Consider the following 13448-nt stretch of genomic DNA (forward strand, 5'->3'; position numbering starts at 1 on the left):
GTCAATTTTACGTTTCCCTCCTCTTTTAAATTTCTCTGAAGAGTAGAAACATGGGGGTCTCAAAACAACTCTCAAATGACCTGAAGACAAACATTGTTCACCATCATGGTTTAGGGGAAGGATACAGAAATCTGTCTCAGAGACTTCAGCTGTCTGTTTCCACAGTTAGGAACATATTGAGGAAATGGAAGACCACAGACTCAGTTCAAGTTAAAGCGGATCCAAGATGAAAAAGTAACTCTAACAAGTAACTTGTCTATATATCTTATCTAAATTTTACAATGAGGGCAGCCATGTTGTTTGTCACACTATACTGAGGCAAGCAGATAGCATCTCCAGCCCTCAGCCTGTGGAAAATTCCACTACTCCCTCCTCCCCTCTGCCTCTGCAATATCTGGCTAGTAACCTCCTCCTCCTGCCCAGACTGAGCTCCCATAAGCCCTTGCTACCTGGGACTGAGTGCCAAGGCTCTCTGAAAAGCTGTGGGCGAGGCTTGCTTAGTTTATAGGGAATTAGAGTATTAAAACAAAAAAAAAGTATTTGGCTTGAGGAATGCCCTATAAACTATATGAAAGGAATACAATTATGCAATGAGTAAAAGTTTATCTTGGATCCACTTTAAGGCTCGAAGTGGCAGACCAAGAAAAATCTCGGATAGACAGAAGCAACGAATGGTGAAAACAGTCAGAGTCAACCCACAGACCAGCACCAAAGACCTACAAAAACATCTTGCTGCAGATGAAGCCACATTGTTCAACCGCATTGTTCAACCATGCGGCGCACTTTACACAAGGATATACTGTATGCAGAGAAAGCCAATTCTCCGCCCACAGCACAAACAGAGCCGCTTGAGGTATGCTAAAGCACATTTGGACAAGCCAGCTTCATTTTGGAATAAGGTGCTGTGGACTTATGAAACTAAAATTGAGTTATTTGGGAATAAAAAGGGGTGTTATGCATGGAGGAAAAACAACACAGCATTCCAAGAAAAACACCCGCTACCTACAGTAAAATATGGTGGTGGTTCCATCATGCTGTGGGGCTGTGTGTCCAGTGCAGGGACTGGGAATCTTGTCAAAGTGGAGAGACACATGGATTCCACTCAGTATCAGCAAATTCTGGAGACCAATGTCTAGGAATCAATGACAAAGCTGAAGCTGTGCCGGGGCTGGATCTTTCAACAAGTCAATGACCCTAAACACTGCTCAAAATCCTCTAAGGCATTCGTGCAGAGGAACAAGTACAACATTCTGGAATGGCCATCTCAGTCCCTAGACCTGAATATAATTGAAAATCTGTGGTGTGAACAGAGTTCTCCAACCCTGTCCTCAAGGCCCACCAAAGGTACATGTTTTGCAGAAAACCACACACATGCACAGGTGAGGTAATTAGTGTCTCAGCAGACCTGATTAATTACCTCTGTGGATTTCCACAAAACATGCACTGTTGGTGTGCCTTGAGGACAGGGTTGAGGAACACTGAGCTAAAGAGAGCTGTTTTGTTTTAACCTCCCTGGCGGTTAATTTATTTTTAAAAATGGGCAAAAATGCTTTTTTTTTTATTTATTTTGTTTGTTTTATGTAAAGCTACCAGAGTGGTAGCTACATGAAACACCACTAGAGGGCGCATGTGGCCCTCTAGTGCGACCGTCGCCGGAATCAATAGCAAACAGGGGAGCGCGTATATAACGCGTTCCCCTGTTTGGCTTCTCCTGTCGCCATGGCGACGATCGGCATGACGTCATGGACGTCAGCCGACGTCCTGACGTCATGCGCACTCGATCCAGCCCATAGCGCTGCCCGGAACTCATTGGTCCGGGCATCGCAGGGCTCTGGCGGGGGGGGGGGGCCTCTTCCGCCGCTGCATGCGATCGCCGCAGAGCGGCGGCGATCGAGCTGTGCGCGCGGCTAGCAAAGTGCTGGCTGCGCGCACAGCACTTTGAATGGGGCGAATCGCCCGACCAGAAGCAGAGAAATCCTCCTGCGCGGCATAGCCCGAGCTCAGCTCGGGCTTACCGCCAGGGAGGTTAAAGCAGTAGGATCAGCCATACTGTGCCAGGGAAAAAAAGACATATATAAGTAGATAAATACTTGATCTACTTACATAACACATGTATTATACTGTCCACATTTTGATTTCAGTGAATTTTTTATAGTAAATTACGAGAATACTGTTCCTGGGGGGGCCATGTCTTTTGTCGACAGTTGAGGCTAACTCGTGATGTCATTTCGGTACTTATCCGTTAGCCGGGCGCATCCGGCAGGTGGCGCTGTTGTAGCGAATTTCATTCATGCTTAGTTAACGTAGTGCTGTGTGAATGGAAGCGCCGCAGGTGGCGCTAATTACATTGATACGGCACATAACAATAACGGTGTTAATGGGAACTAATATGTATTTCAAGTGGCCGGAACTGTTACTTAATGCAATTAAAATGAAGGCGGCGGCAATGTAACAGATGAAGCCGCCGCCTTCGTCTGTTCTTCGTCTTCTTCTCCTCCTTTAACCCCTCCTCTGGCTTCTATACAATGCTGGCAGCTGGGGGGGGACACGCGTCTCCCCCCAGAGTCGTTCGTCGCAAGAAAACAAACAGGATTCCCTTCCGCGACGAACGACTATGGGGGGAGACGCGTGTCCCCGCAGGCTGCCAGCATTGTATAGAAGCCAGAGGAGGACAAAGTGGGAGAAGAAGACGAAGAACAGACGAAGGCGGCGGCTTCATCTGATAAATTGCCGCCGCCTTCATTTTAATTGCATTAAGTAACAGTTCCGGCCACTTGAAATACATATTAGTTCCCATTAACACTGTTATTGTTATGTGCCGTATCAATGCAATTAGCGCCACCTGCGGCGCTTCCATTCACACAGCACTACGTTAACTAAGCATGAATGAAATTCGCTACAACAGCGCCACCTGCCGGATGCGCCCGGCTAACGGATAAGTACCGTCATTTCTGCCCTTTACTTTTTTTCTTGTCTCCTCCAATCGCTGAGTCACCTCAGCCTTGCTTGTAAACACAAGTGAGTAGGGGATTAGGTTTCAGATAAGCAGCTGGCAGGGAAAAAAAGGGAAGAGGATGAATAGATTATAGATAAAAAGAACCCCCAACATGCAATTCTTTGGCACGACTACTAAAGGGCCAGTGTTCCTTAAGTATGTGATAACTCCAAATCATAACAGCAGAAAAAGTTTTGAAAGTTTTGAATGCAGGATTAGCATCTTTATCACTTAATACACTCAGACCAGTTGCTGTTGAAATTTGATTTTTATGGTGACGATACCGCTTTAATACTCTAATTCCCTATAAACTAAACAAGCCTCGGCCACAGCTCCTTTTGTGCCTTGGCACTGTAGCAAGGGCTTATGGGAGCTCAGTCTGGGCAGGAGGAGGTTACTAGCCATTGATTTCAGAGGCAGAGGGGAGGAGGAGAGGGGACTGAATTTACACACAGGCAAGCTGATAGCATCTCCAATCCTCAGCCTGTGACAATGTGACAAACAGAACATGGCTGCCCTCATTGTATTACAGGAATAAATAATCATAAACTTTTGAAGCTGTTTGCAGTTAGATATGCTGTGTAAACTATCTAAACTTTAGATAAGCTATATAGACAAGTTACTTGTTATAGTTAGTTTTTCATCTTGGATCCCCAAGATGATCACAAAAATCACTTCAGGAGATGTTAATCTATCCTGCGTATGCAGAGACGGGCGTATCTCAGCTCTCTTCACAATCTAGTCACTCTGCTTGTAGTGGGGTCCATTGCCCCACTGAGACAATGGTGTGTTCTGCATGTCCAGATTCCACCCCATACAGAATTATCAGTGTTGTCTAACGATAATAAAACTCACAAATGTTTAATGATATCATGAGAGAGACAAAAAGAACTTTGAAGGGAAGATCTGTAAATAGACCACTTAAGTGAATTACAGAAGATAACACGGACAATATTGGAAGTCTAGACAAGATTAGCTTTCCTAAGAGGATTTTGTGCCCACGGATCCCTATAATGGTTACTATATATAAACGATCACAGGGAAGAACAATGTGCAGCTGGAGAATAGCAGGCACCGTGCAAAATATTTTATCACAGCACTCAGCCTGCTTGTCTTTTAGTGGATGCTAAATGCTCAGGTTTAGACAGGGCAGCTCCACCACATATCACTGTATTACTATGCAGAATATCAGGTTCCTGCTTGCTAACTGCTCCTATAGGACGGTCTGTTTCTAGCATGATCTCATTCTCCCATAAACAACGCCCAATAGATGTCAGCAATGCTAGAGAGCCAGCTAAGCTGTAGCCTCCCATTCCCACCTGTGAAAACTCTGTAACTGGGGATGATGAATAAAGATTCCTGAAACTCCCTTCCCTTCCAGCCATGTGCCTGACTTTATTGCACTGTAATCACTCTATCCTGCTGATAACAAAATAGGCTGGTATATTACCACAAACAGTGTCATGCCTGGTACAGCACACCGTGCAATTTCCCATCAGATAGACAGGTGAAATATATTATTTACGACAGGTCCAATCTAATTTCAGGTCATTTTGTGATCGATTTTCCAATGTATTCTATACACAAATGATCGAAAATCAGATCGGACCTGTCTGAAATAATCGATTCGCCCTATTTGACGGGAAATTGCATGGTGTGTGCTAGGCTTTAGCACATTGGCCAGCGTTTTTGCACAGCATTCATGCTGCACTTTGAAAAACGCTTTCTCATTCCCCTGAATGAAAATCGTGGCAAATTTACAATTTTTTTGTGTGGAAAAATCGATAGCGGCAAGACTTCTCCCCCTCTTCTGTGACTAATAACAGCTGTTATTTGATTTCCCGATGATAACGTTGCAAAATCAATCCCTTTATCCCCATAATCGTCTGATTCCCGTCAATCGGACCGGAAGTTGCATTGTATGTTACCCGCATAATACAGGTACATTAAGTTATTTTACTATATATACAGTGGAGGAAATAATTATTTGACCCCTCACTGATTTTGTAAGTTTGTCCAATGACAAAGAAATGAAAAGTCTCAGAACAGTACCATTTCAATGGTAGGTTTATTTTAACAGTGGAAGATAGCACATCAAAAGGAAAATCGAAAAAAATAACCTTAAATAAAAGATAGCAACTGATTTGCATTTCATTGAGTGAAATAAGTTTTTGAACCCCTACCAACCATTAAGAGTTCTGGCTCCCACAGAGTGGTTAGACACTTCTACTCAATTAGTCACCCTCATTAAGGACACCTGTCTTAACTAGTCACCTGTATAAAAGACACCTGTCCACAGAATCAATCAATCAAGCAGACTCCAAACTCTCCAACATGGGAAAGACCAAAGAGCTGTCCAAGGATGTCAGAGACAAAATTATAGACCTGCACAAGGCTGGAATGGGCTACAAAACCATTAGCAAGAAGCTGGGAGAGAAGGTGACAACTGTTGGTGCGATTGTTCGAAAATGGAAGGAGCACAAAATGACCATCAATCGACCTCGCTCTGGGTCTCCACGCAAGATCTCACCTCGTGGGGTGTCAATGGTTCTGAGAAAGGTGAAAAAGCATCCTAGAACTACACGGGAGGAGTTAGTGAAAGACCTTAAATTAGCAGGGACCAAAGTCACCAAGAAAACCATTGAAAACACATTACACCGCAATGGATTAAAATCCTGCAGGGCTCGCAAGGTCCCCCTGCTCAAGAAGGCACATGTGCAGGCCCGTCTGAAGTTTGCCAATGAACACCTGAATGATTCTGTGAGTGACTGGGAGAAGGTGCTGTGGTCTGATGAGACCAAAATAGAGCTCTTTGGCATTAACTCAACTCCCTGTGTTTGGAGGAAGAAAAATGCTGCCTATGACCCCCAAAACACCGTCCCCACCGTCAAGCATGGGGGTGGAAACATTTTGCTTTGGGGGTGTTTTTCTGCTAAGGGCACAGGACAACTTAATCGCATTAACGGGAAAATGGATGGAGCCATGTATCGTGAAATCCTGAACGACAACCTCCTTCCCTCTGCCAGGAAACTGAAAATGGGTCGTGGATGGGTGTTCCAGCACGACAATGACCCAAAACATACAGCAAAGGCAACAAAGGAGTGGCTCAAGAAGAAGCACATTAAGGTCATGGAGTGGCCTAGTCAGTCTCCGGACCTTAATCCAATAGAAAACCTATAGAGGGAGCTCAAGCTCAGAGTTGCACAGAGACAGCCTCGAAACCTTAGGGATTTAGAGATGATCTGCAAAGAGGAGTGGACCAACATTCCTCCTAAAATGTGTGCAAACTTGGTCATCAATTACAAGAAACGTTTGACCTCTGTGCTTGCAAACAAGGGTTTTTCCACTAAGTATTAAGTCTTTTATTGTTAGAGGGTTCAAAAACTTATTTCACTCAATGAAATGCAAATCAGTTGCTATCTTTTATTTAAGGTTATTTTTTCGATTTTCCTTTTGATGCCTTTTGATGTGCTATCTGCCACTGTTAAAATAAACCTACCATTGAAATGATACTGTTCTGAGACTTTTCATTTCTTTGTCATTGGACAAACTTACAAAATCAGTGAGGGGTCAAATAATTATTTCCTCCACTGTACACACACCACAAAAGCACATCTATTCTATGAAAAACATTCCTGATACCCCCCAGCCCCCATGCAAAATACAAGTTTTGGGTTGTTTTCACTTTTAAAACCACTGGATGTTCAATTTTAATGAAAACACTGAACTTGACAGAAACTTTGAAATGCAAATGCCTTTCATTTAAATAATGGATGGAAAGTTGATTGGAGAAGGTGGTGATTTTTAACAATGGGGAGGAGTAGCGGGGTATCAATGGCCACATAGCTTTGTGTGGCATTCATCAGAAAAAAGCTAGCAGGTGTCATTGATCCTAAATAGAGCCTTTTATAGACGGTTCGCGGCTGATAGAGGATTCCTCTGCCAAGAATGTAGCCTTAACTGCAGCCTCCGAACCCCTTGATGTGACAGTGAGGACATTATTCTCCTACTTGCCCTCCCCACTCCATGCCACCCTGTGAGCACTCCACAGCAATACCTTAACCGCACTGGGCCCCAAACTGTCGCCTGAGGCCCTGCAGGGGCTTCAGATTTTGAATGTGTGCATAAAACGAGACAAGACAAAGAACATTTATACATATACAGAAGCCTCCGTAGAAGCGCAGCAAAGAGCAAAACGGCGTCAGGCGTTTGCACCCAGCACCCACCGTCACCACTTGTGCCACCTCTCCATCGACAGTTATGTTTACCTTTTATCCAGCTTATGGGCAATGCAATTTTGCACTTACCATGTAACCGTGCAAGTTTTGAATAAAGACAGTGTTTTGTGGCAATGCCAGCATCCTTCACTTCTTTTTGACACATTTAGGGCTTGTTCACACCTAGGGCACATTCAGGTTTTTTTAAACGCCGGCGATTTTAGAAATCGCCCTAAAAGTGCTTGTGTCATTCCCTATGAGAGTGTTCACATATGAGCGGTTCGATTCCGATCCACTCACCAAAGCAATGCCTGTACCATTTTGTGGGCGATTTGCCTATAATGGAAGGTATTGGTAAATCGCAAAGCGCTTGAAAAAGCGCTTTGTATAGCGATTTCCCAAGCGCTTTTTAGAAAAAATACATTGTATTTATTCTTTTCTGGGTCAAAGAGTTCACTTCCTGACTGACGTCAAGAAGTGAAAAAACAAATCGCTCTGCAAAAGCGCTTAGAAAAGCACTTTACTAAAAATCAATAATACGCAAGCAAGCTAAAGAAAAAAAATCACTCACAAAATTGCAAAACGCTGGCGTAATCGATTGCGATTTATGATGTGAACAAGGCTTTATATTGTGCCTTTCTCCCGGCAGACTTAAAGCGCAAGAGCTTTAGCCACTAGGGTACACTCTATAGGCAGTAGCAGTGTTAAGGAGTCTTGCCCAAGGTCTCCTCACTGATTAGGTGCTGACATACTAAACAGGAAGAACCAAGATTCAAACCCTGGTCTCCTGTGTCAGAGGCAAAGCCCATAGCCAGTACACCACCCTGCCACAAACCTTATGACAGAAGGTCTCAGGCGGTAAAATGACTGCCACTTCCTGATCAGTTTCCAGGTCAGGGAGTAATCACTTGTTTGCTGAGTCAAGCTGCTATCGCATAACGAATGGACATTTATAAAGTGATCCTTTACCATAGTGGTAAAATGAGCGATGGCATTGCCGACACCGAACCAATGTACGCATGCTGCTTGTGATGTCAGAGGTCCATACTTGTTTATGATAACAGACTTATCTGTGAAGACTCACTTGTGAATGTGAATGACCTCCAGGGAAATGAATGCCTCTATAAAAATGTCAGCAATGGCATCTCCTATGTTTGCTTTACAGTATACCTACAATAGGAAAGCAATGGAATCCTCCATCCAAGCAGTGACAGCTTCCTGTCTATTGTGTTGATCATCTGGCTAGACTGCTTTCTGAATGACTCACCTGGGACAAGCACATAGTTCAGGTGTTCTGACATTATTGTGACCATTCTGATCTTTATTATTATTTTAGGGAGTGGATCAGAAAGTATAATTGGAAGCTGGTCAATCAATGATCAGCAACAGAACCAGAAAACTAGCATTTTCCAGAAGAAAGACAGAATGTGAACCTCCATACATTTAGAATGATAGGTTTACCTCAAGGTGGCCATGCCTGGAAATATGCTGTTGAACAGAGTCAATCAACTAATTTGTACTAATTTGTAAAGCTACGTACACACGCTGGTCAAAAAGACCGCCATGACTGAGAATTGGGAGTCAGACCAGCATGTTTACAGCGGCCACACGTCTGCTAAAGACCAGTTCTTTAGCAATCCACAATCGCATTGTTCTCCCATCTTCCCCCGCTAGAGGTAATTTGCTTGTTCTCCCCCCACACACACACACATAGCAACAGACATGTTGCTAGCCTGGAGGCTGGTGACATGTCTGTACAGTGTCAGCAGTGTTCAGGGGATTGTGTACCCAATCCCTGCCAGGCAAAATAAATTCCTGGAAGATTCCTCAGTGTGTACAGGGCTTAAATCACATAGCACATGCTTATCACATTACTGTATTACATAAACATCTCCATTATTTTAGCCATCTTTCAAATGCCTGATCCGAAATGATTGGTTATATGTTCATTTTGATGTCAAATTCTACAGCTATGTACACACAGTAGGATTCCATTACCTGAAACGAATACTGTACCGTATTTAAAATAATTTCAGGTGAATGCTTACTGTGTGTACAACAGCCTGTGGGGCAAGTCTCTTGCTCTTCAGTACAGATGGTCTATAAGATGGTAATAATTCTGGCTTGCCTGGAAATTAAAAGCCAACCGTATACAGCGGACCTAGGTCCATCAAATGCACTTCCTAATAATTCTGATAGGCCCAATTCCAAGCTGCATGCAAATTGCATTAAATGTGCATGCAAGTTTGAACCGTTAGCACCTCACTAACCGTCTTCTACTCATGAGCAATCCGCCAAGTTGGGAAATCCACAACCAACCTCTTTAATTCTTTTTGCTGCTGGTCGGAGTGGGATGCCTCCTAATCATCTTTATCCCCCCTACACACACAGACACACACACACCACACACCGAGTAGAACATGGTGTCTGGAAGGAGCTGAGCAGCTTGCTTGTATAGCAATCGTTTCTTAACTGTCATCCGAAGCAACTGAGGATTGTTTTTGTCAAGAGAATGCTTACATCAAAGAACACTTTTGCATTTTCCATCAGTCAGTAGATATGGAGGAGTTCAACAGCAAATTTCAGTCAGAAGCACTCAAAATGACTGAAGCTGCTAAAAGTTTCAGTCAGACAATGAGAACTAGTATGGTTGAGGTGATCCAGCGAGAAGGTCCATAGGGAACAGTTCTCCAAATGCAGCAATGTCTACAACTTGAAGCATTCTAATTGGCTGAATAGAGTGGGCATAATTATTACTACAGCCTATCTGAAACCTGTTCAAGAGGTGTGCTGCTCACCCAATCATATTACTGGAATTTCCATATGGACTTTCTTGCTGGCTTACCTCAATCATACTAGCTCCAATAGCCCTATACAGGAGGCCAACAGCTGTGCCTCAGGGGACATGTTGACAAATGTTGTCTTACTTCAGCCATCTTTATTGCTATAGCCATAAATAAACACAGACATCACAGTGTAGTTCTTTCTCGACATAGGCCATAGCAAGGAGGTTTGGCACTAGTCGACTTTAGGGGACCCAGCAGAAAACCTCAGGGGAATTATATTAATGTGATTGGGTGGATGTCAACCTAATGAATTGCTAGGTTTCCAAAAGATTGTAAACTACAATCACAATGCTTTGTGCTGTAGGAAGGTACTGTGTTTGGAGAATGGTTCCCCATGAGAATTCCTGCTGAGTCCCCTAAACTAGACCAGCACTGGTGGTTTGCTCTACATTTTCACGGTGGGGAGAAGGTGATTTTAATGGAATCTGATCATTCCTATTACATATGAATCCACATTCTACAAACGATTCGTTCCTGTGGTAAACATGTTTCTCTGCCAAAGTTTACACAAATAAGCTCGCCCTATCACGGAACATTTTGGAATGGTGAACTTTCATGCTGCAAGCGTGGCTACAAACCAACATCACATGAGAACTAACGGAGCTGAAGAAAAACAATGCATGTTCTAAATCTGTCTCGGCGATGAAATAAATCACCCAGTTAGTGCCTGGCTCCTGAAATAGCCTCAGCTGTGGCACAGAACTGGCTGCACATGCTGCTCTACAACCTTGCTTCAGTGCTTGGCAGCGTACAGCTTATGGGCGAGGTATATTTACGCCCTCACTGAAACTGAGAAATCCATAATGTAGTATGATTACTTTCACTTCTACACTGGTCTTTCAATGACTGAAAAAGGCATTTAAACAATACAACAGTAACTATATCAGGATGAGGGCACATAAATAAACTAAACAAAAATGTGCTCAAATACGCCAATAGAACACAACTATTGTATTAAATGTATTCACATTTTCTCGAGTTCATCATGTACCCAAAGAATAGAGACTTTCTTTCTTTAGGAAAGTGGGTGGAGCCATGTGAATCCTTTCTTTCTGTTGTCTGAATATATTGAGGCAGGGAGCACACTTGTTTCTGCGATAAACACAGACGATTCCCATCCTTTTTCCGCACGATATGCACGTCTGTCTGTGATTCAATGCATGTTTTTTTTTTTTACAGTAGCCAGTGCTTTTCAATGAGGAATCGCATGCCTTGTGCGGAAAAGTAGTGCCAGTTTTATCATAAACGCTATACAGAATCGCAGACGGATCCTAAAAACACAGCGCCCCAAAGCATTACTTGCGTTTTCGCATTACGGCTAAATGCCTGCGATATCAACAAGTTTGTCCCTTGCCTGAAGGTATCCCAGACCCAGTGCAGGGACAAGGTCCTCCAGCACCCAAGGCTGAGACACCAAAGTGCGCCCCTCCATCCCTCCCACCTCAGCTATCACACACGGATTGCTATTAGACTAAGAGGGACACAGGGCCCACAACCTCCCCAACACCTTAATATCTAGTTATCTGGCTTGCAGTCACTGCTATGTATCCCCTTTTCTTATTTCTTTCTGCTTCATACACAATTAGGAATGACAGCTGAATGAATTGTGTGCCCCCTCCTACACTGCGCCCTGAGGCTGGAGCCTCTCCAGCCTATGCCTCGGTCCGGACCTGCCCAGACCCCTAAAAAAAAGAAATGGAATTCTCAGGGTGATTAAACACATCCTAAATATTCCATTCAAGTATTATAAACACAACAATAACAACAACATCCACTACACAGCAGAGTGACTACCCAGTAAAAGTTCAATACAGAATAATCTACACAACACAGAAATTAGCTAGTATTCGTCAACAGGAGGAGCTGTGCCCACTGATTTCCAGAAGCCCTGATAGTAACCATGGATAAGTTGCTTTAGGCTTCAGCACTTGCTGAGGGATGACATGCTACAGATGTGCAGCAGTCAAGTGACAGCTCTGCCTTTAATACATAAAGTCACCACATCTGCACTTACCCCGCGCAATGACAAAGAGGCAGAAAGTCAGGAAAGTGGGCAGAAGTGTGCCCGGCATGCCGCTACTGCTGCTGGGGTCACGTTCCGCTGTGATTAGTCTCTATGGAGCTGCTGGAGTTTGGCTGTTCCGGGCAGATTTCACACCAGGACTGCGCTCTGAGCCTGAGATTGCAGCTTGGCGTCACGTGACTCCGGGCGTCCGCCAATCAGAGGCGGCTGCAAGGCAGAGGCTTTGGGATACAGAGCACAGGGAGGGATCCGTGGATGTGTTGTGTCTGCGGCGCACAGCTGGGAGTTGGACAGCGTTGTGTGACTCATCACCGTGCGTTGTGCAACGGACTATGCCCAGCATCTAGACAGGGGGTCTCAGTATCAGGCTCCCCATTATGGATGATGGTGATGACTAGGTACCACTGTAGTGGGAGGCTGGGAGCATCATCTGCAGTGTGCATAGTTAGGGCTGCTCTATTAATGTGTATACATGTTGTGCAACTCTGTGTATAGCTGTACCTCATAAATAAAAAATAATGAATGAGGAGAGGACTAATGCTATGTACACACGATACAATTTTCTGGCAGATTTACCTGCCAGATCGTTTTTTTCCAACATGTCCGATCTGAATTTCGATTGATTTTCCGTTAGATTTCTGTTCACTTTTATGGAAATCGATCGGAAAATCAATCGAAATTCAGATCGGACATGTTGTAAAAAAACGATCTGGCAGGTAAATCTGCCAGAAAATTGTATCGTGTGCAACTAGCACTAGTCCTCTCCTCATTCATTATTCTTTATAATGAGTTTTTTTTTTTTAAATCTTAATAAGACAAAGAGGCATGTCCTGTGCACAATGACATGCCTCTGTGTGTTCTTGTACCAGCCCCAGTACCCAACCCCCCCCCCCCCCCCCCCCGCTGCTCCTCACAATTGTTGAGATGCAGACACCCCCCTCCCCCCAGCAATCTTGAATATACACTTAATGTCACCCAAAATGATCATTAGTGATTAGGTGGCAGTGTAGTTGTACAGACAAGCTTGGCTACTATCATCTTGTTCTGTCCTACAGAGAAAAGACACCTTTCCATCTGCCCTAGATCAACCATCAGAAAAATCCCTCTGTGATCAAATCTAATTGAAGAGGGATCAATTACCTGCTCAGACACTGTAGACAGATTTCTGAAATTGTACAGACAGGAGTTTTCCTAATGCCGCCTGCCATGCCACCACCCCAAGTGTATGTGTCACCGTGAAAAAGACAGCCAACGCGACAGATGAGTGTGCAACACTCAACATGTTACATGGGCCCTGGAGGATTAGGGGATGCAGAGGTTGCAACTGCACCTGGGCCCTTAAACCAGAGTGGCCCCAAGAGGCCCTT

The 13448-nt window shown here is 44.1% G+C and overlaps 1 protein-coding gene across 2 annotated transcripts in view; it reads right to left on the reverse strand.

Annotated features, from left to right (window-relative positions):
- The window catches only part of MFGE8 (milk fat globule EGF and factor V/VIII domain containing), a 100170-nt gene extending 87859 nt beyond the window's left edge, over positions 1–12311 (reverse strand). Inside the window, exon 1 of one of the 2 annotated variants that reach the window (XM_068275188.1) lies at positions 12073–12311. In XM_068275188.1, the coding sequence (XP_068131289.1) occupies positions 12073–12130 (58 nt within the window). In that variant the 5' untranslated portion in view covers positions 12131–12311. The remainder of the gene's footprint in view (positions 1–12072) is intronic. The other variant, XM_068275189.1, reaches the window with a different exon arrangement.
- Positions 12312–13448: the final 1137 nt, after the last annotated feature.

The sequence above is a fragment of the Hyperolius riggenbachi genome, chromosome 3 (genome assembly GCF_040937935.1).
Source record: "Hyperolius riggenbachi isolate aHypRig1 chromosome 3, aHypRig1.pri, whole genome shotgun sequence".
Taxonomy (NCBI): Eukaryota; Metazoa; Chordata; class Amphibia; order Anura; family Hyperoliidae; genus Hyperolius; species Hyperolius riggenbachi.